Source organism: Calliopsis andreniformis, chromosome 4, assembly GCF_051401765.1.
Source record: "Calliopsis andreniformis isolate RMS-2024a chromosome 4, iyCalAndr_principal, whole genome shotgun sequence".
In the NCBI taxonomy this organism is placed as follows: Eukaryota; Metazoa; Arthropoda; class Insecta; order Hymenoptera; family Andrenidae; genus Calliopsis; species Calliopsis andreniformis.
Window position 1 is genome coordinate 2,143,261 of NC_135065.1, and position 19,966 is coordinate 2,163,226.

General features: G+C 30.0%; 4 protein-coding genes and 1 long non-coding RNA gene across 8 annotated transcripts; 3 read left to right on the plus strand and 2 right to left on the minus strand.

Annotated features, from left to right (window-relative positions):
* The first annotated feature begins 415 nt into the window (after nucleotides 1–415).
* On the plus strand, nucleotides 416–1,666 carry LOC143178595 (uncharacterized). 3 transcript variants are annotated; one of them, XR_013001815.1, is made up of 3 exons: nucleotides 416–900; nucleotides 972–1,161; nucleotides 1,527–1,666. It is a non-coding gene; the product is annotated as an uncharacterized LOC143178595 (long non-coding RNA). The 3 variants fall into 3 exon arrangements; XR_013001814.1 differs by having other exon boundaries at nucleotides 972–1,193; nucleotides 1,527–1,660; XR_013001816.1 differs by having other exon boundaries at nucleotides 972–1,157; nucleotides 1,527–1,655.
* Nucleotides 1,240–9,677, minus strand: App-bp1 (Nedd8-activating enzyme E1 regulatory subunit APP-BP1). The gene is made up of 8 exons (XM_076377339.1): nucleotides 9,468–9,677; nucleotides 8,272–8,436; nucleotides 3,092–3,274; nucleotides 2,526–3,021; nucleotides 2,320–2,453; nucleotides 2,041–2,243; nucleotides 1,820–1,956; nucleotides 1,240–1,737 (listed from the first exon to the last, which is right to left on the minus strand). Exons 1-8 carry the CDS (start codon nucleotides 9,533–9,535, stop codon nucleotides 1,507–1,509), a joined length of 1,617 nt encoding a protein of 538 aa, XP_076233454.1. The 5' UTR covers nucleotides 9,536–9,677; the 3' UTR covers nucleotides 1,240–1,506.
* On the plus strand, nucleotides 9,604–12,616 carry LOC143178593 (uncharacterized). Of its 2 annotated transcripts, XM_076377340.1 has the most exons (6): nucleotides 9,604–9,743; nucleotides 9,949–10,091; nucleotides 10,830–11,337; nucleotides 11,397–11,711; nucleotides 12,029–12,165; nucleotides 12,237–12,616. In XM_076377340.1, the coding sequence occupies exons 2-6, from the start codon at nucleotides 10,058–10,060 to the stop codon at nucleotides 12,395–12,397; spliced, it is 1,155 nt and encodes a 384-aa protein (XP_076233455.1). In that variant the 5' UTR covers nucleotides 9,604–9,743; nucleotides 9,949–10,057; the 3' UTR covers nucleotides 12,398–12,616. The 2 variants fall into 2 exon arrangements, with proteins under 2 accessions (XP_076233455.1, XP_076233456.1); XM_076377341.1 differs by lacking the exon at nucleotides 9,604–9,743 and having other exon boundaries at nucleotides 9,808–10,091; nucleotides 10,796–11,337.
* A 1,046-nt stretch (nucleotides 12,617–13,662) lies between these two features.
* LOC143178594 (nucleoside diphosphate kinase 6) lies at nucleotides 13,663–14,994 on the plus strand. The gene is made up of 3 exons (XM_076377342.1): nucleotides 13,663–14,186; nucleotides 14,320–14,623; nucleotides 14,688–14,994. Exons 1-3 carry the CDS (start codon nucleotides 14,109–14,111, stop codon nucleotides 14,870–14,872), a joined length of 567 nt encoding a protein of 188 aa, XP_076233457.1. The 5' UTR covers nucleotides 13,663–14,108; the 3' UTR covers nucleotides 14,873–14,994.
* Nucleotides 14,995–15,423: 429 nt separating this feature from the next.
* Mcm6 (minichromosome maintenance 6) lies at nucleotides 15,424–18,966 on the minus strand. The gene is made up of 9 exons (XM_076377338.1): nucleotides 18,816–18,966; nucleotides 17,934–18,136; nucleotides 17,658–17,859; nucleotides 17,032–17,562; nucleotides 16,651–16,956; nucleotides 16,246–16,576; nucleotides 16,044–16,163; nucleotides 15,829–15,968; nucleotides 15,424–15,729 (listed from the first exon to the last, which is right to left on the minus strand). The coding sequence occupies exons 1-9, from the start codon at nucleotides 18,858–18,860 to the stop codon at nucleotides 15,619–15,621; spliced, it is 1,989 nt and encodes a 662-aa protein (XP_076233453.1). The 5' UTR covers nucleotides 18,861–18,966; the 3' UTR covers nucleotides 15,424–15,618.
* Between the last annotated feature and the right edge of the window lie 1,000 nt (nucleotides 18,967–19,966).

A 19,966-nucleotide genomic window follows, 5' to 3' on the forward strand; every position in this document is an offset into this window, starting at 1 on the left:
TATTCATAATTATTGATTCTAATTCGTAAGTATGTATCAACTACCTTTTTAATTAATTCTAATCTATGTTTTTCTTGATCATTTTCATGTCTTAGTTCAAGCTGAAATTTTGGTATTTTGTTCATGATTTTGTTTAACAAATAGTTACATGTTCCTTTCCTTGAAATATAAAATATTCTAAAATATTTTTCTATTATCTTACAAATTTCAATCATGCTTTGTATAGTTCAACTAACCCTCCTCAATTTTTTCTTTTTAATATCACATAATGATATATGTTACGATAAAATAATATAATTTCCTAATAACATACATATCAAGTTACGTATCACGATCGCATTGTGTTACGAAGGAAGATGCTAGATGTACGTACTACGTTCCTGAGGTAAGTGGGGACAAAGAGACATCAGCCAATCCCATGCAGAAGGAAAGAGAGGACATATATTTACTTACATTCTATTTCTTTCTACGAACTTATTACACTTTCAACAGTAGCTCATACTGCCTCCAGGTATATATCATGGAGTTGAGCCTATAGAGCGAACGTGTGCAGCTTACCAAACTGAATCTTCGAAATCTCTGTGACGTCATCACGGCACGGAATACGACACAAGTAATTCCCCAATTCGATAACGTGGTGGCTCGCGATCTGTTTCTCTCCTGCATAAGGACTGCTTCGTTTCAACCGTATAGCCAGTGACAAACTAGCCTCCGTTAAATTTTTTCTAATGGATTTTAAATGGTGACCGTCTGGCGGTGTAGTGTGAATACCAGCAGGCGATCATTGTCTAAAACCCATTGGAAAACAATTTGACGAAGGTCAGTTCGTCGCGCCGGCTAAACCGATAGCGTGAAACAGCCCTAACACGCTGACATCTATGAGTATTCTCTAACGTCCAGGTACGGCACGGCACGAGCGAAACCACTCGAAAGGGTAACTCTTCGACAGCAACGACCTAGAATTGTTTCAGGATCGAGAAGCTGCCTTGGGACTTAGGTGGTCTCTCTTCCGCAGTCTGAGTAACAGTTTGCAGGACGCTCCTCTACCGATGTCTTTCTCTTACAGGCAATACTAGAACGGCAGTACCGCGGAGCCATTCCTTGTCAGTCACTACGATGGATATTCCTTGGCTACGCAAGAGCGTCATGTTTCGCGAGTCAGTAAGAAGGGATTCTTTTCTAACCCCCATTAGGTGTGTTACTCTGGATCCAGAGCTTGTACGGTCGGACTGCGGTTGGGTTAACACGCCACGACCTAACGTACCATTCCTGAAATGTTCGACGACGTTCTACATGAAAATATTAGTTTCTAGTACTTAATATCCTTGAAATTCCTGCAAAAGTCCAATCGCACAATGCATCAGACTAAGACGTTCAGACCTTTATTCTAAATTTAGTTTATAAACGAGACAAAGCCGTGATATGTAATGTCACAAAACATACAAAACTTATATAAACTGTATAGTTTTTATTTAATATAGAAGTATATTATTACAATATATAATCTTAAATAAAAAATATTTCAGAGTTTGATGTAACTGCATCATATATAAAAGTATTATGGACTGGTTTATACTGATTTGTAACGAATTTTATAACTTCTTGAGCTGCAAGGCCACCTAAAAATGCTGATACTGAATGTAATTCTGAACCACCAAATCGACAAAATTCGTGTACGTAATCATCTTTTGCCACTGACCCACAACCCCATTCACTTAGTAATTTTGTAATGCATGCCTAGAAATAGGAACAAATTATTAAACACATAATTCTTCCATTATATACTATTAAAATTAATACTTTATCAAAAGATTATTACTTTTAGTTTGGCGATATCTGGTTCTACTTGATCATCAAATTCACCAGGGTATGAATTGTATTCTGTTTGAAATTTTTCAACTCCTCTAAGCACAACGTAATAAATCATCATACTTTCTGGATTTTCTAAATGTTGTACTGTAAAATAAAAATAAAATTTTGGTATTTATATATATATTTTTTTCAAGTTTACACAAGTATTATTAACTTCTAACGTATTACCTATATTATTTATGTCAAAATTTCTGGGATCATATTCGTTAGCAATACATGTGCCTCTTTCTACATGTATGTTTGATGCGTGTTTACAAAACAGCTTAACATCTCTCTCAGAAATAGAATCTGATGGCTTTCCCAATTGTCGCAATAATTGTAGCGTACGCCGCCACACAGCTTCTGTATCAGTAAGTGCTTGCTTATAATAACTGTAATAAATATATATGAAGACATGTAATAATAAAATGTTACTAAAGTAAAGATTATTGGAACAGAAAACCTTACATTTGTTGAAGTGTTATGTACTTCTCAGTATCTGCTGTCATATCTGGCAAAGTTCCTTTTAGTGGTAATAATCCATTTCCTTCATTTTCAACAAAATCTCTTACAGCTTTTGCAATAATCCAAAATGAACTACTCTACGAACACATCATAAAAATTTTAGGGTTAGTCAATTCATTCATACACTACAAAGTTTCTATTTCTAATACCTTAGCTGTTAAATTAATACACTGATCATCATTTAAAATATTCTTTATATTATCTGGAATTTCTGTTGGTCCTATGCATGTAGTTACTGCTTTGATAGCTTCTTCAAAATTTTCTTCACTATTTGTTGTATCATTCTTTTCCCTTCTCATTCCCTCTTTTATCATTTCTTTTAATTGCTGTTTTTCTTTGTATGTTTTAGGCAATTCCCGATGATCTAGAACCCATTTTTCTAAGAATTTATGTAATATAACTAAATATGGTACATGGGAGTGATCTTTAAAGCTCATTTCATCAATATTTATTGAATCAAGATATTTTTTTAGTGTTTCAAATGGTCTATCTAGACGTAAATCTGGTATTTCATTATCAGGATGTGTCTCTATTACTGTATGTTCTTTCACTTGAATTCTCATATATGCAATAAATCCTATACTTCTGCAAACTATTAATGGTATATTTAATTCCCAAAGTCTTTGTGACAAGAGAATTAATGATCTGAAAATTAAGTCTTGTTAAAATATGTAATTGAAAGTTTTTACGAAATCATTTTGCTTATGTCTCTTACTTTTCAACAAGTGAAGTGGCTATAACAACTGTAAAATTATTAAAAAAATCTGGGCTGTTGTACAAAATTTGTTCAGGTTCTTCATCTATATAATCACCTCTAACATCAGAATTCAATTCTAGGAGCATTTGCATTGCTACTTGTGCTCTGGATTTACCTACACTATCTGCATCTAGAAAAAAGCTATTTAAATTGATTTAATAAATAAATTTAAAAAGAACATATACTTCATACAGTTAAATTAATACTTTGACTGGCAAGAGTTTAACTGTGGCACCTTCTTAAGTAATACAAATCTTTTCATGTACTAATTGTTTGAAAGAAAAACCCTTCTTCAATTAAGTATATATCTACATATTATATTCTGTAGTAGTTTCGCATTAAAAGAGCTGATCAAAGTGAACCACCTCCCCAAAAGTAAATTTTGTATACCAATTAGTATTACTGTCAATAACGTTTTTATTTTACTTTTTCTGCGTGTTTGCGTATATTTGTATCACTATAAGAGACAAATTTTGAAATCATGTTTTAAGTGTTGTTTCCTAATAGTTTAGAAAAGCATATACAGTAGCAGACAAAAATTAAAATGATAAATGGTAATTTCGATTATACACATGTTATATAAGTATTATCTTCCTTTTGATTTAGTTGTTTGGGAATAATACAGATAAAAGTTTGAACTTCTTAATCTGAGTTTCAGTTAAATACTGAATATTTTGTTTCCTCTTAGCGCTATGAATAGCAGATATTAGTTTAAAACAGTCCTTTTAATATATCGAAATATGTTATGTCTTTCATCACTTTGAGCTTATCTACACAAAGGAAAATATAGATAAATCTCACGATGTACCTACTATTAAACGAACAAGAACAAGTTGTAAGACTACGAAAGTAAAAAAAGACATTTGCCAAAATAACAATCCCTATCAATAAATCAGAAACTGTTTGTAAGCAAATGTGGTACACATTTTCAAAAACTGAAAGTTTTGCTCGTCCATAGAGAAGTAGACCATGAAAAATGATACCGAAAATAGGTTCGCAGATCCACCGCTCATGCTAAACTGTTCATTCCCAATGTTCATTCAAAGAACAGGAATCTTGCGAGAAACTAAATAATGCTTAATTCTAAAAATCTGAAGGTATGACTTGCATTTGCTAAAATCCATAAACATTGAACACGTTAGAATTAGTACAAAATATTATTCTCGGACGAATCCAAATTCAATTGTCTCTTCAGACGGATTATCATGTGTTAAATGACGAATAAATAAAGAGTTAAAACTACAACATGTTTTACCAACAATTAAGCATAAAGGGGAGAGCATCATGATGTGGGGGTGTTTCTTTCGCAGAGTATATGTATGTTGTATCGCTGGAATTATGAATCGTTTTCTGGTTGACGTTCTCGATGTACTGGTTCCTCACCGATTTTAATAATTTTCAAATTTCATAAAGAAGGCCATTTTGAACAACTTTTTCCTTTGCTCATAATAGGTGGTCGGTCTTAGTTTTCGAGGTATTTGCTAAAAACTGTTTGTGCTACGCAGTTGAATTGTACCTTATATGTGTATGTATCGACAGCACATGCATGAGCCCGACACAGCCGTTCATCTATTGTTATAGATAGCCGGTGATAGTCGACATGCAATATATGCAATGAGTGTTCAACTCTTTCGCTGATCAATATATCGTAACAAACACATTTTCTTCGGAAAAGTTCAAAATTTTGGAAGCGCAGGCAGGTGAAGTGCAGAGCCTTAAATCGAATTAAACTGCACCTCCACCCCGCAAAAAGGCCTAATCCAGACCAACTCTGATCCGTCTTTCTTTTCGAGTTAGGAGAATATTAATATATATGGAAACATTATGGAAAATATGGAATGAACATTTCGTTGTTCGTGTTCATAGAAATAATAGATAAGCGGAGGCATCGGACTCGCGCATTCGCTGTCAATAACGTATACATGTACAATTTAACTGTGTAGTACAAATTTTTTGCAAATATCTCGAAAAGTAAGTCTGACCGCCTATTATGTTCAAACGAAAAAATTGTTCAAAATCACCTCCTTTATAATATATTTGAAAATTATCAAAATCGTTGAGGTACCAATACATCGAAAACTTGACCGTTTTCCGTACCGAGGGTGTACAACGTAAAGGATTCACAATTTTTTGACCACTTGAAATAACTTGGCATGAGTTATATATGGCAATAAGTTGATACATGAAAATCATTAGTATTTTGTCGACAATAAACTACACTACTTCAAATTCCTGAACTATTTTTTCATTAAAAAAAATAGGTAACATTAATTTTTTTTTAAATGGAACTATATATTTTTTAATACTATTCGATGCACCTCGCCATTCCTTATAAAAAAGTATTAAACTGTTTTTCAAAAGAACTGTTAGTTTGGGAGATACATTAATTTGAATATTTCGAAATGGATTATTGTAAGAATTATTTTCGGGAATAGTTTAAAGAATCTGCATCTTGTGGTGACAACCATGTGCAACGTTAATACATTAACATGAAGTAAAATCACGAATTATTTAGATATAATAACCTATTTGTAGAATCCGAGATAAAAAGGGAATAAACAGCAGCAAGATTCGAATTCTACTCTTCTATTCGAATGGCACCACCATTCTCCAACTCGCCATTTCTTTCGCCCCCGACTGCTCTTATGGTGCTCCTGTACGCCACACTCAGGCATCTTGCACTGATATTCACCTTTGAATATCCGTACAACAACAATAACAACGACAAAAACAACCCTACGCAATTTCTTTGCGGTAGGAGACTTTTCCCTCTTTGACCCCTCTTCGTTGTGTGCCGCTTCTGCCATTGAGGAGCTTTTTCCTTTTGGAACCACCCTTGCCGCACAGGCAAGGTTCACGATCCATATCTGAATTCGATTTATTGTTAGCCCAGACACACACGACCGACAATCGATTAACAAGTGTCGGTGAATCCACGCACTTGAGCGATTGAAAGCAATCCCTTGTACGCAACGTGTGCACGATCGATTAAATTATCAATAATTAATTTATCAGTAATTAATCTTTTAAACAATGGATCTCGAGAGGAAATTCATTGGCGTTGAAGTAATAAAAGTACCTTGTTTGAAAAACCGAAAGTATTCAATAATAATAATTTCAAAAGTTTTAAATAAAAGGTAAAAAATTGATTTTGTAATTTGTAAGAAGTTTTATATTATTTTTGAATTTGGATATCAATAAACGAAAGCGTGCCTTTATCATGCTATTGGTCTATATTGTATTTCCATCCTGCACCCCGTCTTAAAGAAACGCGACACAGGCAAAACAGGATGATGTGTGGTGGTGATATATTAGGAATCCTCACTGATTAGTTTTATATAAAGAAATGGCTAATTAGAAGTTCCATAAAAAATTTAAAAGTTAGCTTGCTTTAGAAAGCAAAAGAAAAATCATTGAAATTATTGTGGAAATCCTTGCGAAATAACTGAAGGTCTTTCCGAATCTTTACAAAAGTTTTTTACTTATAAATATTGGTTTTGATGTATTATTATTAGTAAATCAGTTTTGTTTCTTCTTTTGAGTATTAGTGGATACAGTATTTCTGATATTATAATAATTTTGTTTTCATGTAATGTGTATGTTTCCTACTATAAAGAATTGAATATTCTTGCGCAAATTTGATCAATCATTCCATACCGAACTTTATAATATTTTAGGTTTTATAACCAGCGGATATCACAGAAAATTCTACTTTTCTTGCAAGACCAACAATGTTTACAAACGACTACTCTGTACTGCATTGTTCAGCGTTCAATATGCTCCTAGGCTAATACTAAATATCTTGTGAACTATTGACCAGTGACCCCAATACAATGTACTAGAGGCACACAGTTTATTACTCTTGATGTCACTTTCTGACTCTTTGGAGCTGCTTGGCTTAAAGAAAATTGCTTCGGAAGCTACATCACAATGACGAGGCAATTTGAATACAAATACTCTATGTAAGTACAGACTTCAAGGCACATAATGAATGGCAAGCGGCCTGACACGCATACGTGGAGAAAATTTAAAAGGTAAACTCTGCATGTCAAAGTAAGACGAATAATGCTTAAGCCTAAACGCACACCTGCCGAAAATCGGTAACCGGATAATCCTTTTTCTACCTAATAGATAAAAAGCCAATCAATATATGAAATCTATAATCGGCCTTTAAATCGACAAAATTTTCAGTCACCGATTGTCGGTAGGTGAGCGCTTAGGCTAAAAAATGATAAAAAATGTCTGAAACTGCAAATTGAACGATGTACATTAGGCAGGGCAAAATTCATGGCGGAGATCAGGCCATGGGAGTATAAAAGACCAGCTTCCAAATTAAGTATTCAGAATGTTTTCAAAATTATATGAGACAAGTGACGTATTATAAAATGAATATGACAACCACTACTTTCTTTAACCCTGTGCTGTCTATTAAAATATTGAGAAAAAAGTTAAAAAAATGTTCAACTTTTCTGTGCTTAAAAGGACATGCTTCTATTTTTTATAACAACACAGAAGAAACACGTTTTATCTGTGTGTCCATTTTATTGCTACTTTTGACTTCACTTATATGTTGTAGGAACTAAATATACATAGTAAAATCTTTCTATGTCTCTAGGCACATATTGTACGGACTAAACATTGAAAGAGTTAAACAGTAATAATTCAAATGCAATTTTGTTATTTTTAATAGTCGTCTCATTTTGGTATCCAAAATCACCTTTTAAACTTTTTCCCACTTGTAACAGAGAAAAATGTATAATGAAATCTTATTTGTTATTACAACTAAATAAATGTGTCAACTACAGATTGTATTCAATAAAGTTCTTTTGTATGTCATTGGAAGCAGAAATCTGATTTTACCAAGTAATGATCAAATTTCAAATAATGAGAAAATCCAATACTGCCAACCAAAGTATTAATCTGTGTACAATGTCTATCATTACATAGTTAGATCATATTAATTACACGAGGATTCTTGATTTTAATCTTGAATGATGCAGAAGTCTTTTTCATGAAATATTTCTATTATTTGGCTTTACGTCCTGATGCTTGAATACATTTAATTTGATATCCTGTTACTGCTGGACCTTGCTATATCATGGTAGACATTATAATTAATAATATTTGCATATACGTACTTTGCCCCGATATCTTCATTAGTAACTTTTTTACCATCTACAATAGTAAATGCTCCAATACCTGGGAGAACTAAAGATTTTAAAATTTCTGTACCCAGACCTGTAGCATTTATAGCACAAATATGTGCTCCTTCTAGTGCAGCTTGTCCATGATCACCCCATAACCTGTCCATGCAAATATTACATACAATCAGTAAGAAAAAGATTCATGTATGATGAAGTCTAAATTTTAATTAACAATATCTTTTGTAATATAGTTTTACATAAGAAGGCAGTTTTAAAAAATCAATTTTATTAAAGTACTCTATTGTAATCTATTTTTCAGTAAAAGTATATTTTATTGGGGATTAATATTTTATTAGAAAATTGGTACAATTGTATAAGTAATATTATTAGAACATGGTATAAGTATTTACCTAGTTATGGAAATATGTATTAGAAATATATTCCATAACAGCAATAAATAAATGATGAACAAATGATACGATGATCATTTTATACACTGAAAAGCGCTTTAGTAGGCCTTAAAAAAATAAAATGTGATGAGTTTGATCAGAATATGTAGCTTCGTATAAACTTTAATTTTAGGAGCAATTTTATTGTACTAGTCATGAACAATTATGATATTGTATTTTTTTCTATTGATAATCTCATTTATCTCATATCATTGTTATTGTTCCTTTTTTAGTACAAATATGCTGTATTAATACAAGTTTAACAAAATACTATTAGCATTAAGAACAGAAAGAATATATAAATTAAATTGTACGTAATATTGTAGTTTAACCAGCAATTTTCACTAGTATATGAATAACTTTCTTCCAATACTCTTGGTATTGTATTAGAATATTTGTTTTATATTTTATAATAACTTATCAATTCTCCGTAAAACACACCTTCACCAAAAGCTAAACCGTTGTAGAATAGCTTAATGAAATCAGCTTTTAATTTGATCTGACATGAAAATAGATATTGTTAATTAACATTTAGAGCTCACAGTGTATGAATACTCTTTCACTAATTATATCGATTGTTATATGATATTATATAAAAAATAGTGCAACTCATGTGTAAATAAATCTATAACAAAATACAGAATATAATATTTTTAATAAAAATTCAATATAACTTGTTTTAATAGAAAAAATTAATTCAAAATCCTAGACTCAAAATAATTTTGTTGATGAATTATATACCTTAATTGTCTATCATATTTTCTATTTTTTTCTGATTGTTCCGGCGATTTTGGTGCTGGTGATGCCATAAGGTTGAATTAATGAAAAGAACTTAATGATGATACTCTAGAAGATATTATTTAACAGAATATGATCAATGACACATTGGACAGTTAAAATTGCATAGAATACTCTAATCTACGTATACTGGAACCGGCTACAGTACGTAGTTTAATCCGTGTGACCATTTGAATTGCGCCATTTTTAAGAACAAATCATATGCACCACCTGAACGGAGTAAGTGGTACTAAGATTTTCCAATTCACATGTCAAACATTGTTTTGACATTTCAATGCATGTTACGCACAACATAATTTGTTGATTAACTTTGATTTATAAACAGTACTGTTGATCACTGTTGATTCGGTAACGATGATCACAAAAGGGCTAAAATTAAATGTTAAAAATTGATTCGTTTAAAATATTATTATTATTATTTCAGAAGACATCTGATTAATGTCGATAATGAAATGTAAATTACCGTGTTCAATTTATTAATATGAAATAGTAAATCATTTTTTATGGTAGCGTGAAATTAATTTCTCCTAAATATGTCGACATTGAAAGGTATCTTTCCTGATACAAGTAAGTAGTAATATCATTTGTAAAAGTACATTATAATGATACTAAATTAACTCTATGTATTTTATATTTAATCCTTTTAGTGCTGACCGGCAATTTAGTACTGCGTCCTAATATTGGTAAATCGGTACCTTGGCACTAAAAGGCTTAATTATAATTAAAAAATTTAAATATGAAATTTAATAATTTTATTTAAAAAACTGAATTTGTATTAATCAATATCAGGAAATTAAATGCATGTTTTTAACACAAAAAAATATACAGTGTGTTTTGTTTGTCTCAAATTCTGGATTTCTTTGTTACTTTCAATGATACAGAAAATTTTGTCATCATAAAATTGTTTCGTTCAAAATTACAAATATTATGACACACAATTTTTCTCCTTCAAGGTCATGTCTTTAGAGTTTTCAAGGACATCAATATTTCTTTGATCATTGATACCTATTTTTTACAATATGGTACTTGAGTCCTCAAAAATATTTTACACGATTCTATTTGTATAATGAAATTCCTGTATAATGAAATATAATGAATTCCTCTTATCATTTCAATTACTGAAGAGATAAAGAAAATGAATAAAAATCTAATAAACATTTCTTAACATAATAGTACTATTTTATTAAAACATTTTTTATAAGATAAAACATGAAAAGTTCTTTTATAGAGTCAATTTATAAAAATTTATACTTTATGTCCTGTTATTTAAGGTATCAACAATGACTGATGTTATATTTTTATTAGAACCACCAAAACGAAAAAATTTTTTACATGAAAATGTAAAAAATCTTCGTCGCATGGAACAACTTTCTCATATGAATAAAGAAATAGATGAAGCAAAAAACTTACAGTATAAACATGACAAACATGAAAATGTTTCACAAAAACTGAGTCTAAGAAAACATGAAAACAATAATGAAAAGTTAATTATGAATGGTAAAACACACCAACAAGAATTGTGTAGAAAATCAAGTTCACATCTTTTGAAAAAAAATATTATAAATACAAAAAAAACGTTGCATTCTTCAAGTAAAGATAATTCAACAACTAAACAAAAAAGAAAAGAAAATACTACTTCACATAAACATGCAGTCGAAGTACATAGAAAAGTTTTATCAGAATCTAATTTTTCGCATAAATCACTTAACAACGTCAAGAGCAAATCAAAGATGCAAGTTAAATTCAAAAATCAAGGTAGTCAAACATTGGATGAAGATCAAATTGAGAAGTTATATTCTGAAGGAATAGTAAGGTACGTATTGAAAAGAATAAAGTGGGTTAATTAATATTAATATTAACTTTTCATTACAGATATCCTTCAAAGAAATGTTTAAACTATAACAATTCAATGAATAAGAATGAAGTAACTCAGCAGACTGGTGATGCTTCACAAAATGAAAAGACTTTTATTCCAAATGAAGGAAATTTGCAGCCTCTTGAAAAAGATGTACTAAATAAATTCAATTTCGAAAATTCTAAATTACACCAATTGAAAACAGAAACAGATAATATAGGAAATAAAAAATTTGCTTCTGCACCCAGTAAATTAGGTGTTCGGACACAGACCAACAGCTGTAATAAGACTAATATTGTGCCTACCAATTACCGCAAGGGTGTTGTTCCTAAGTATGATATTAAAAAAAATATTTCTATTTTATATCCATTAATGCAAACCTTATTTTATAATTTTTAATAGCACTTCATATAATTTAGGGCAATTACTAGCAAATTTTTGGTATTTTCTTTTCTTTTAAACTTAACACTTAGCGCCAGACCTGTTTTAAGGCATCAATAGTAGTAGTAGATCACCAGGCCTACCTAAATTCGTATTAGCTAAAGTTCCAGCAAAATAATTGGTACTCTAAATGTTAATTCTAAATTGTGAACTTTAAATTCTATGTAACAAAAGAATTTGCTTCACATAAAAATTTCATAATTATTAGGTATATTAAAGAAAGAAAGGAAGCTCAAGAGAAAGAACAAAAAGCAAAAGCAGAGCTATTAGATCCTGATTGTCCAAGTGGTCATGTGTCTTTACCTGATCATGAACGTCAAGAAACATTACGCATACTAAAAAAAAGTAAATATTTAAAAGACGGATATGTTTCCATGAATTATACTGCATCTTACTTTACAATATTATAATTACAGATTATCAAGATTACGTAAATGAATTGAATATGATGCCCATAAGAATAGACACACTCAAAGCACAACGACGAAAAACAGAAATAGAAAAACAATTAAATAAATTAGAAGAAGGCATAAAAGTTTTTTCAAAACCTAAGGTTTATGTCAAAATGAATGCATAAATTATTTATTTATATAGTTTATAGTGTAAAATAAACAGAATTCTATAGTATCCTATACTGTGTGCTACTATGATGTAGAAAATAAAATTTTTGACAAAATAATTAAAATTTGTAAAATAAAATTTGTTTAAAAGATTGTTTACAAATCATTTTCAAAAATTTATGTTTATGCATATCTTTTCAATGAAAAAAGTCGCAATTGTATATAACAATACAAAAGAATTTTGTATCTCGCAGTATATCGAACCTCGTTATTCCAAAGTCTTACTTATAATTTATACTGATAATCATAATACTGAAAGGTTGTTAGCTATTTATATTTAAAATCCGTTTATTTGTAAACTCAATCGATTTGGCAAATTAGCGGTTCAATTATTTAATACCAATTTTACGTTATTTAATTTCTCGATAACGTGATTTCAAAATTTGAAAGTAAAGAAAGGCCTTACCATTTCAAATAACTTAAGTATAACAATGTATTACTATTTAGTAATATTACAATGTAAACACAAATCAATTTGAAAAAGGAAATTGTAAAATTGTACATGATTATAGAGAAATAAATACTTATAAAAAATTAGTTAAAAATTAATTAAAACAAATATATAAATAAAACAATAACAAATTAGTTAAAACTTTTTATGCCTGAATACATTTAAGGAGATATTTCCCTGCAAAAGCCAGAGGAGTAAAAAAATTGATTGCTTCTTTATTGCATTTTTGAAAATAAAAGCAATTTCTTTAATTATAGAAATTAAAATTAAAGATAAAACAGGTTAAAACATGATATGGTAGCTGTGTTGAGCAGAATGCAATTAGATTTTCAAAATACAAACACAGTATTCATTGTTTATTATATTATTAATATTAAATTCACTTTTATACTTCTAACATTGGTTTTACATTTTTATACGTGCTTAATATTACATGAAGTTCTTTAGAAAATATTAATAAAATGATCAATGAAAAAAGTTGATGATTTAATAGAACAAATATGTACATAAATAACTTTTGCAATTTCTTTTACATTCACTTAATATTACAGACACTTACGTTCATTTTATTAAACAAAAAAAGAATGTTACTTTTAAAAAGACCTTTCTAATTATTCGAAGCCACGAACTATGAGATTCACGATCACGATATTCACAAATTCACGATTAACAATATTAGCATTGCCAGTACTAGTGTAGGTGTGGGTTGTGGGTTGTGGGTTGTGGGTTGTGGGTTGTGGGTTGTGGGTTGTGGGTTGTGGATGTGGGTTGTAGGTTGTAGGTGTAGTTTGTAGGTACAGTTTGATAATTTGATAGTTGATAATTGAGTGGTGTGGGAATGTTACGTCACTCGTCCTACGCGTAGGTCGAGCCATGTGATACGACAATGTGGCTCACATATACATGCTTATACATACATGTGTCGACAACCCTTGGCAACCTTATACTGCTTACCATATATATATGTACATAACCTAATAATCGCAAGAGTACTTATATCGTTGAACAAAATACTAAGTTATATATGTACTACCTACTTCGTATGATGTAATACATTCAATTGTGCGATCTTCACAATCGCAAAATATCATTAATCATTACTAGTCCAAACTCGTTAAAGACAATTTTAAGAAATGATTATTGGATATTAATTCTTTTTATCCTTGTTACATTCTAATATTCTGAATTTTATCAAAAAAAAGATTAAAAATAATGAAATGCAACCACAAAAGTACCTTCAACTAACATTGGCTATAATTAAACCACATGTCGTAAAGTCTCCTTTTGTGCTTCAGGTAAACAAACATAACCCACATATATAGATAATGAAATTAAATTATGACAGAATTAGGTTAATGTGAATTAGAAATTTTTATTTATTACAATTAAAAGATTATAACAATCTCTATATACTATCTTAATTTTCAGAAAATTCGAAATTTAATAATCAAGCATAATTTCAAAATTGTCAGATCACGAAGAAAAATAATTACACAAGAAGAAGCGGAATTATTTTATATAGAACACAAGGAAAAGTTTTTTTATAATCGTCTTTTAACGTTTATGTGCAGTGGCCCATCCGATATTCACATTTTAGCTGATTATAATGCCATTGCAAAATGGAGAAATTTAATGGGTCCTACGAAAGTGTACGAAGCACAATATGTTGCTCCTGATACAATTCGAGGAATGTTTGGTCTGTCAGACACAAGAAATGTAACTCATGGATCTGGTATGGTAATTATATTATAAAACATCTGCATATTACTTTTATTTTGAGAGTAAAATTCTTTTAGATTCAGTTGCTTCCGTAGAAAGAGAAGTAGCAATATTCTTTAAAGACTTCAATTTTAAAAAATGGTATGAAGACGAAGAGAGATACTATAATTTAGGTCTACTTCATTTTGATCCAACAGTATTCCTACATACAATTAATACAGATTTTATGTACAAGACTGGTAAAGAGCAAGTTACAGAATGAAAGTTAGAAAACAATTAGCAAATTGTAATTAAATACTTATCCTATGATAGTATAATTATTTATTTTTCTGTACATGTATACAGTGATCTAATATTAATAATGAAATATAGAATTTCGCTATGGATTGCAGAATATATTCCCTCTAACATTGAAAGTATTAAATGGTAACTGACTTTAATGCAATTAGAAAAAGTGTGACAAAAAAAGGTAAATAATGCAAAGTGGGTTACATGTTCACGTTAAATTTTTACATTACAGTCTAGTATAGATATATCATGTATTTATACAATCATTTTAAATCAAAACATATATTTCTTTTTATATAGATTAAATTCCTGTTATTATTCTACATATAAAAAGTATTGGAAAGTGAAGAGTGTATTAGATGTTTTAAATAGTACTGCATGAAAATTTTTATTCAATCATTTATAGCTGTTATGAAAGTTTGTAATCCCATTTCGTGTAAATTCAACCTCATCAGGAGAGAATATGGCGAGAAAGAAGTTCGGATTTTAAATATATTTTGTAAAGAATCATTGACAATGATGGAACGATTCAAACAAACTGATAATGAGTGCATTGAATACGCTATCCTATTTAATATTCAAGGGAATACTAACAACGTATAAAAAAAATAGCAGCATATTTTTAAAAATAAATTCGAAATTTTTAATGCATTACAAAAATACAATTGAGAGTACAAAATATTAATTACGTTACATTAATTATACTGATGTCGCAACAATTTAAGCTTCAATTATGTAATTTGGATGTACAACAAGCAAGGGATCCTCTTCTTCATCTTCTTTATCCTTGCTTTTAAGTTCAGTTGTTGTGAGAGGTATTATAATTTGATCCTAAAAGATCAAAATTGGTATAATACGAATAAACATTAGGATATAATTACAATCGCATCTTTAAATTTACGATTTTAGTTCTGAAATATCAGTACTTACATGGTATGTTAACCTATCTATGATTTTTTCAATGAAATTTTTTCGCTCTAATAGTTCTTCTTCCGAGTCTATTTGATCTTGTATTTGATCAAGATACCAAGCTACTAATTCCGATTTCCTCAACCCACCCTTGGTATCAGCTGTAAATTAATTTTTAAACATGGGAAAAATATCTGAATAACAAGTATCATTTATTATTATTTCAAGCTCCGTACCTGTATCGTCAGTTTCAGCACGAATTTCTTCATTTCTCATATATAATATCAACATATTAGATAAATTCTTATATTCTTCAAAAGACATCGTTAACTTCTTCTTATGCACCTCTTGCGTTTCTATGGATAACACAATAGAACAAAATAAAAATAATTATAATTTCACAAACATGTATAAATTGAATTTTAATAGATAATTTACGAGGAGTTTGAGATGTATCGGGATCATCCATTGCATTAAAGGCAGCCATGAGTGGTGGTGCTTCACCCATATTAACGTCCAAGTTATCATCCTCTGCTTCTTCTAGATCTATGTCTGGTTGTTCTACAGTAACTATACTTTTACTCAATAAACGTTTTGCTTCTTTAACATGTTTTACCGTAACTTCGTCTAAACATTCTAATTTAGCCATAGCTTCTGATAATCTGATAAGACTTTCTAACTGTCTAACAGTAACTCTCCATTTCCCAGAACCACCACCAGTCCTTTGCCTAAGTGTTGTGTAACTATCAATTAAAAAATCTGCAGCTTCCTACAAAATTTTAAAAATCAATTTAAATAACTCATTGAACAATTGATTCGGGTTCAAAGGTATGTAAGTTATACCTGGCTTAATATAGGCTTGAAATGTTTCGCAAAATTAATGTATCTCACAATTTCTGATTGGCTATATACTGTTTCAAAATCTTGCCAATTGTCACAATGCAAATCAACGATTCTTTTAGCAATCGCGTTATCGACAATTTCGTTACATTCATCAACTATAATAAAGAATAAATCAAATCTAGACATAATTGGTGCTGTTAGTTGAACATTTTGTTGCAATGATTTCTTTCTGTCGTATCGTCCACCAATGGGGTTTGCTGCCGCCAATATTGATGTTCGTGCATTGAGAGTTGCTCTTACACCAGCCTAAAAATAGACATCTTTAATAATAACATCTAATACAAATATATGTGTGATAAAAATTGTAATATATAAAGATACCTTTGCTAATGAAATAGTTTGTTGTTCCATAGCTTCATGTATGGCAACCTGATCTTTCAGATCCATTTTATCAAATTCATCGATGCAACAAATACCTTGATCTGCAAGCATTAAAGCACCAGCTTCAATAACAAAATCTGGAGATTCTTCATCTCTTACAACAGCGGCAGTTAACCCAGCCGCCGAAGACGCTTTTCCAGAAGTATAAACTGCTCTTGGAGTAATTTCAGCTACACTCTTTAAAAACTGTGATTTTGCAGTACTAGGATCACCAACAATACAGCAATTTATATCCCCTCGTAACGACGTGCCCTCCATAGTTGTTTTCCCAACACCACCAAAAAGCATTAAAGTAATTCCTTTTTTAACTTCATCATTACCATGTATGGACGAAAATAAGCTATTAACAAGATTCTGATACAAATTTTTGTCACGACTCATTTCATATATACGGTTCCATTCTGCTTCTGACATTCGTTTTTTCATCATTTCTTGTGATATTTCTTCCATGTTCATCTCTGTGCCACCAAACTATAAACATAACAAGTCTAAAATAAATACAAATATATACAATGAAAAACATTTTATAATACTAATTATAAATTCATAATACTAATTAAATGTACCCGAAAGCTTGTTGGTACTACACTGCAAGCTAGAAATGCAGTTTTATATGTCAATTCCCGAGTTCCTAATGATTTCAAACCTGTTACACCTTCCCCTTGTTCCGAAGATTTCTGACGTCTTGAGCTAACATCTGCTCTAACACCAGGAAGGGACAGAACTCCAACATCTGGTACAACTATAACAGTTCCTGTGAAGTCATATCTGTAAAACGCGATATAATTTAATCAAATGCTTACAGAATTAACTGTATTATTTTAACATTTATGAAAAGGTACCTATCTCCAGCTTGTACAGTCTCTACTGCTTCGGATCTTAAAATTACTTCAAGAGATCGAGGAATGCAACCTTTTGGAAGTTCTGCTTGTGTTTCTTGTATCCTAATTTTTTGAAAGTCAACAAATACTGATTTATCCACATCAAGCATAAAACGTCGTCTGTTACTGCATACTGGATTGTGACATATTGTGGGATTTGTGAACTATAAATCATTGTTTAAATTATTATAATGAAGTGGGAAGAACTTAGGTTCATTAAAAATACTTTCATGTCATTTGATTCAAGTTATTAATTATTAAAAGTTATAAAAATTTGCGTTTATAATATGAATATATTTTCATATTTTAGCATATTGAATATTAAAATACAATAATCTGACACAGTGAGGATATTCTATAAAATTGGCATTCAATAGATGGTTAAATAACGACTCAAATTTCGCAAATCGTAAAAGCCAGATAATTAAGAATCCTGACAAATGCGTTGGCATTTCGCAATTGATAAGCTGGGTTAATGCCCCACTATTTTTGCTAACAAATTTCTTTAAATGTTTATAATTAATATACAGATTTAAATGTAACTGTTATTTTCGCTTATCATTTCATTTTAACACATAAAATCACTTCTTAAATTTCCTTACACCTGTAACTGAATATCCTGTATATTTTTAACACCTATTAATGTATTGAATAAAATAATTAATATAACTAATACATGCATTATGTATTTAGTGGATCTTTAATTAATGCTCTCTGTACAAAAAAGAATCATGAACATTTTTCATTGTAAGCTAAGTCTTAAAGATTCAATAACATGCAGAAACACTAAACTATTATTATTTAGTACAGCAGCAAACATTTTTAACAATATTTATAACATACCTTAAATTGCTGTTCCACATTTTTTATAATTGCATTGCAGTCCATACAAACAAATGTTCCAAGTACTAATTCTGGATGAACAGGATGTGTTCTTATAACTTGTCCAGATATACGTATTAATGTGCCTAATTTTGATGCATTTAGTTCTCTTAACTTTTGTCTAGTCGGCACTTCTACAAAACTTACATAACATTCCTTTTCTTTCCTCAACTCTGCTACATCTTTTACAAAGTTACAAACTGCTTGGCACAAGTATGGATAAACCCTGAAACAGAAATTTGCTTAATTGTAATGGAACAATTTGATAATTCATAGATAACTGACAAACTTACTCGTAACGAATGAGTATTGCAATAATATAAATCCTCTTACCTGTAATATTCTTCAACTATAGTTGTTGAAAGCACTTGATTATATTCATCTATATCATCAAATGTCACTTCTAATGTACTATGTTCTGGGCTTACAAGCTCCTTAGCAGGTTCCAAATATTTTATAATTCCATCTTCTTTAAACCTAATTGAAGGAAAATTTAAATAATTAAATTAATAATTAATTTAATAATTAAATTAAATTAAATTAAATTAAATTAAATTAGTTTAAACCTAATTAAAGTTGAAAATTATAAAAAATTCTAAATTAACTATTAATGGAACATGACATAAATTTAACTTATAAACTTACTCTTCAAGAAAATCTTGGAACAATTTTTGACACTTAATCCCGACTTCATCAGGTACACGTGCCCGACTTTGTTGTATATCTCCAATATCCATTCTTTAATAAATCTTAGTACTAAAACTCAATTTATATACTATAATCTTATGGTCAAATATCAGCGTCTAACAAGTCGCAAGAAACATTTGGCGGGAACTAACTTTGGGCGAATTTACAAAGTTCATAATTTTTTGTATCAAAATAAATGTATTTATTAATCTCAATTTTTTAACACGTAATGATGTTTGAAAACTAAATTGTAAATTTAGTTAATAATTGAAAATTATTCAACTACCCAACTTCTTAAATTTTAATATTTTTCAAACTGCAAGTAATGTATTGTAAGCATTATAAGTTGTGCGTTGTGCGCCGTCGTGTTGGTTGCTTGAAGATTTGCATGGTATAAATATTTTAATTTATGATAAGGTTCTCGT

Excerpts from the sequence above, each read along its gene's own strand:
- App-bp1 (XM_076377339.1), bottom strand. The coding sequence starts at position 9,535 with ATGGCATCACCAGCACCAAAATCGCCGGAACAATCAGAAAAAAATAGA. Across the intron at positions 3,275-8,271 it reads AATGAAGATATCGGGGCAAA|CTTTTTTCTAGATGCAGATA; the intron begins GTACGTATATGC and ends CAATTTAAATAG. Across the intron at positions 2,454-2,525 it reads GTATTAATTTAACAGCTAAG|AGTAGTTCATTTTGGATTAT; the intron begins GTATTAGAAATA and ends ATGTGTTCGTAG.
- LOC143178593 (XM_076377340.1), top strand. The coding sequence starts at position 10,058 with ATGTCGACATTGAAAGGTATCTTTCCTGATACAA. Across the intron at positions 11,338-11,396 it reads TATTCTGAAGGAATAGTAAG|ATATCCTTCAAAGAAATGTT; the intron begins GTACGTATTGAA and ends TTTTCATTACAG. Across the intron at positions 12,166-12,236 it reads ATTACGCATACTAAAAAAAA|ATTATCAAGATTACGTAAAT; the intron begins GTAAATATTTAA and ends TTATAATTACAG.
- LOC143178594 (XM_076377342.1), top strand. The coding sequence starts at position 14,109 with ATGCAACCACAAAAGTACCTTCAACTAACATTGGCTATAATTAAACCA. Across the intron at positions 14,187-14,319 it reads AGTCTCCTTTTGTGCTTCAG|AAAATTCGAAATTTAATAAT; the intron begins GTAAACAAACAT and ends CTTAATTTTCAG. Across the intron at positions 14,624-14,687 it reads AAATGTAACTCATGGATCTG|ATTCAGTTGCTTCCGTAGAA; the intron begins GTATGGTAATTA and ends AAATTCTTTTAG.
- Mcm6 (XM_076377338.1), bottom strand. The coding sequence starts at position 18,860 with ATGGACTGCAATGCAATTATAAAAAATGTGGAACAGCAATTTAAG. Across the intron at positions 16,577-16,650 it reads TCAAGCCTATATTAAGCCAG|GAAGCTGCAGATTTTTTAAT; the intron begins GTATAACTTACA and ends AAAATTTTGTAG. Across the intron at positions 15,969-16,043 it reads TGCTGAAACTGACGATACAG|CTGATACCAAGGGTGGGTTG; the intron begins GTACGGAGCTTG and ends ATTAATTTACAG.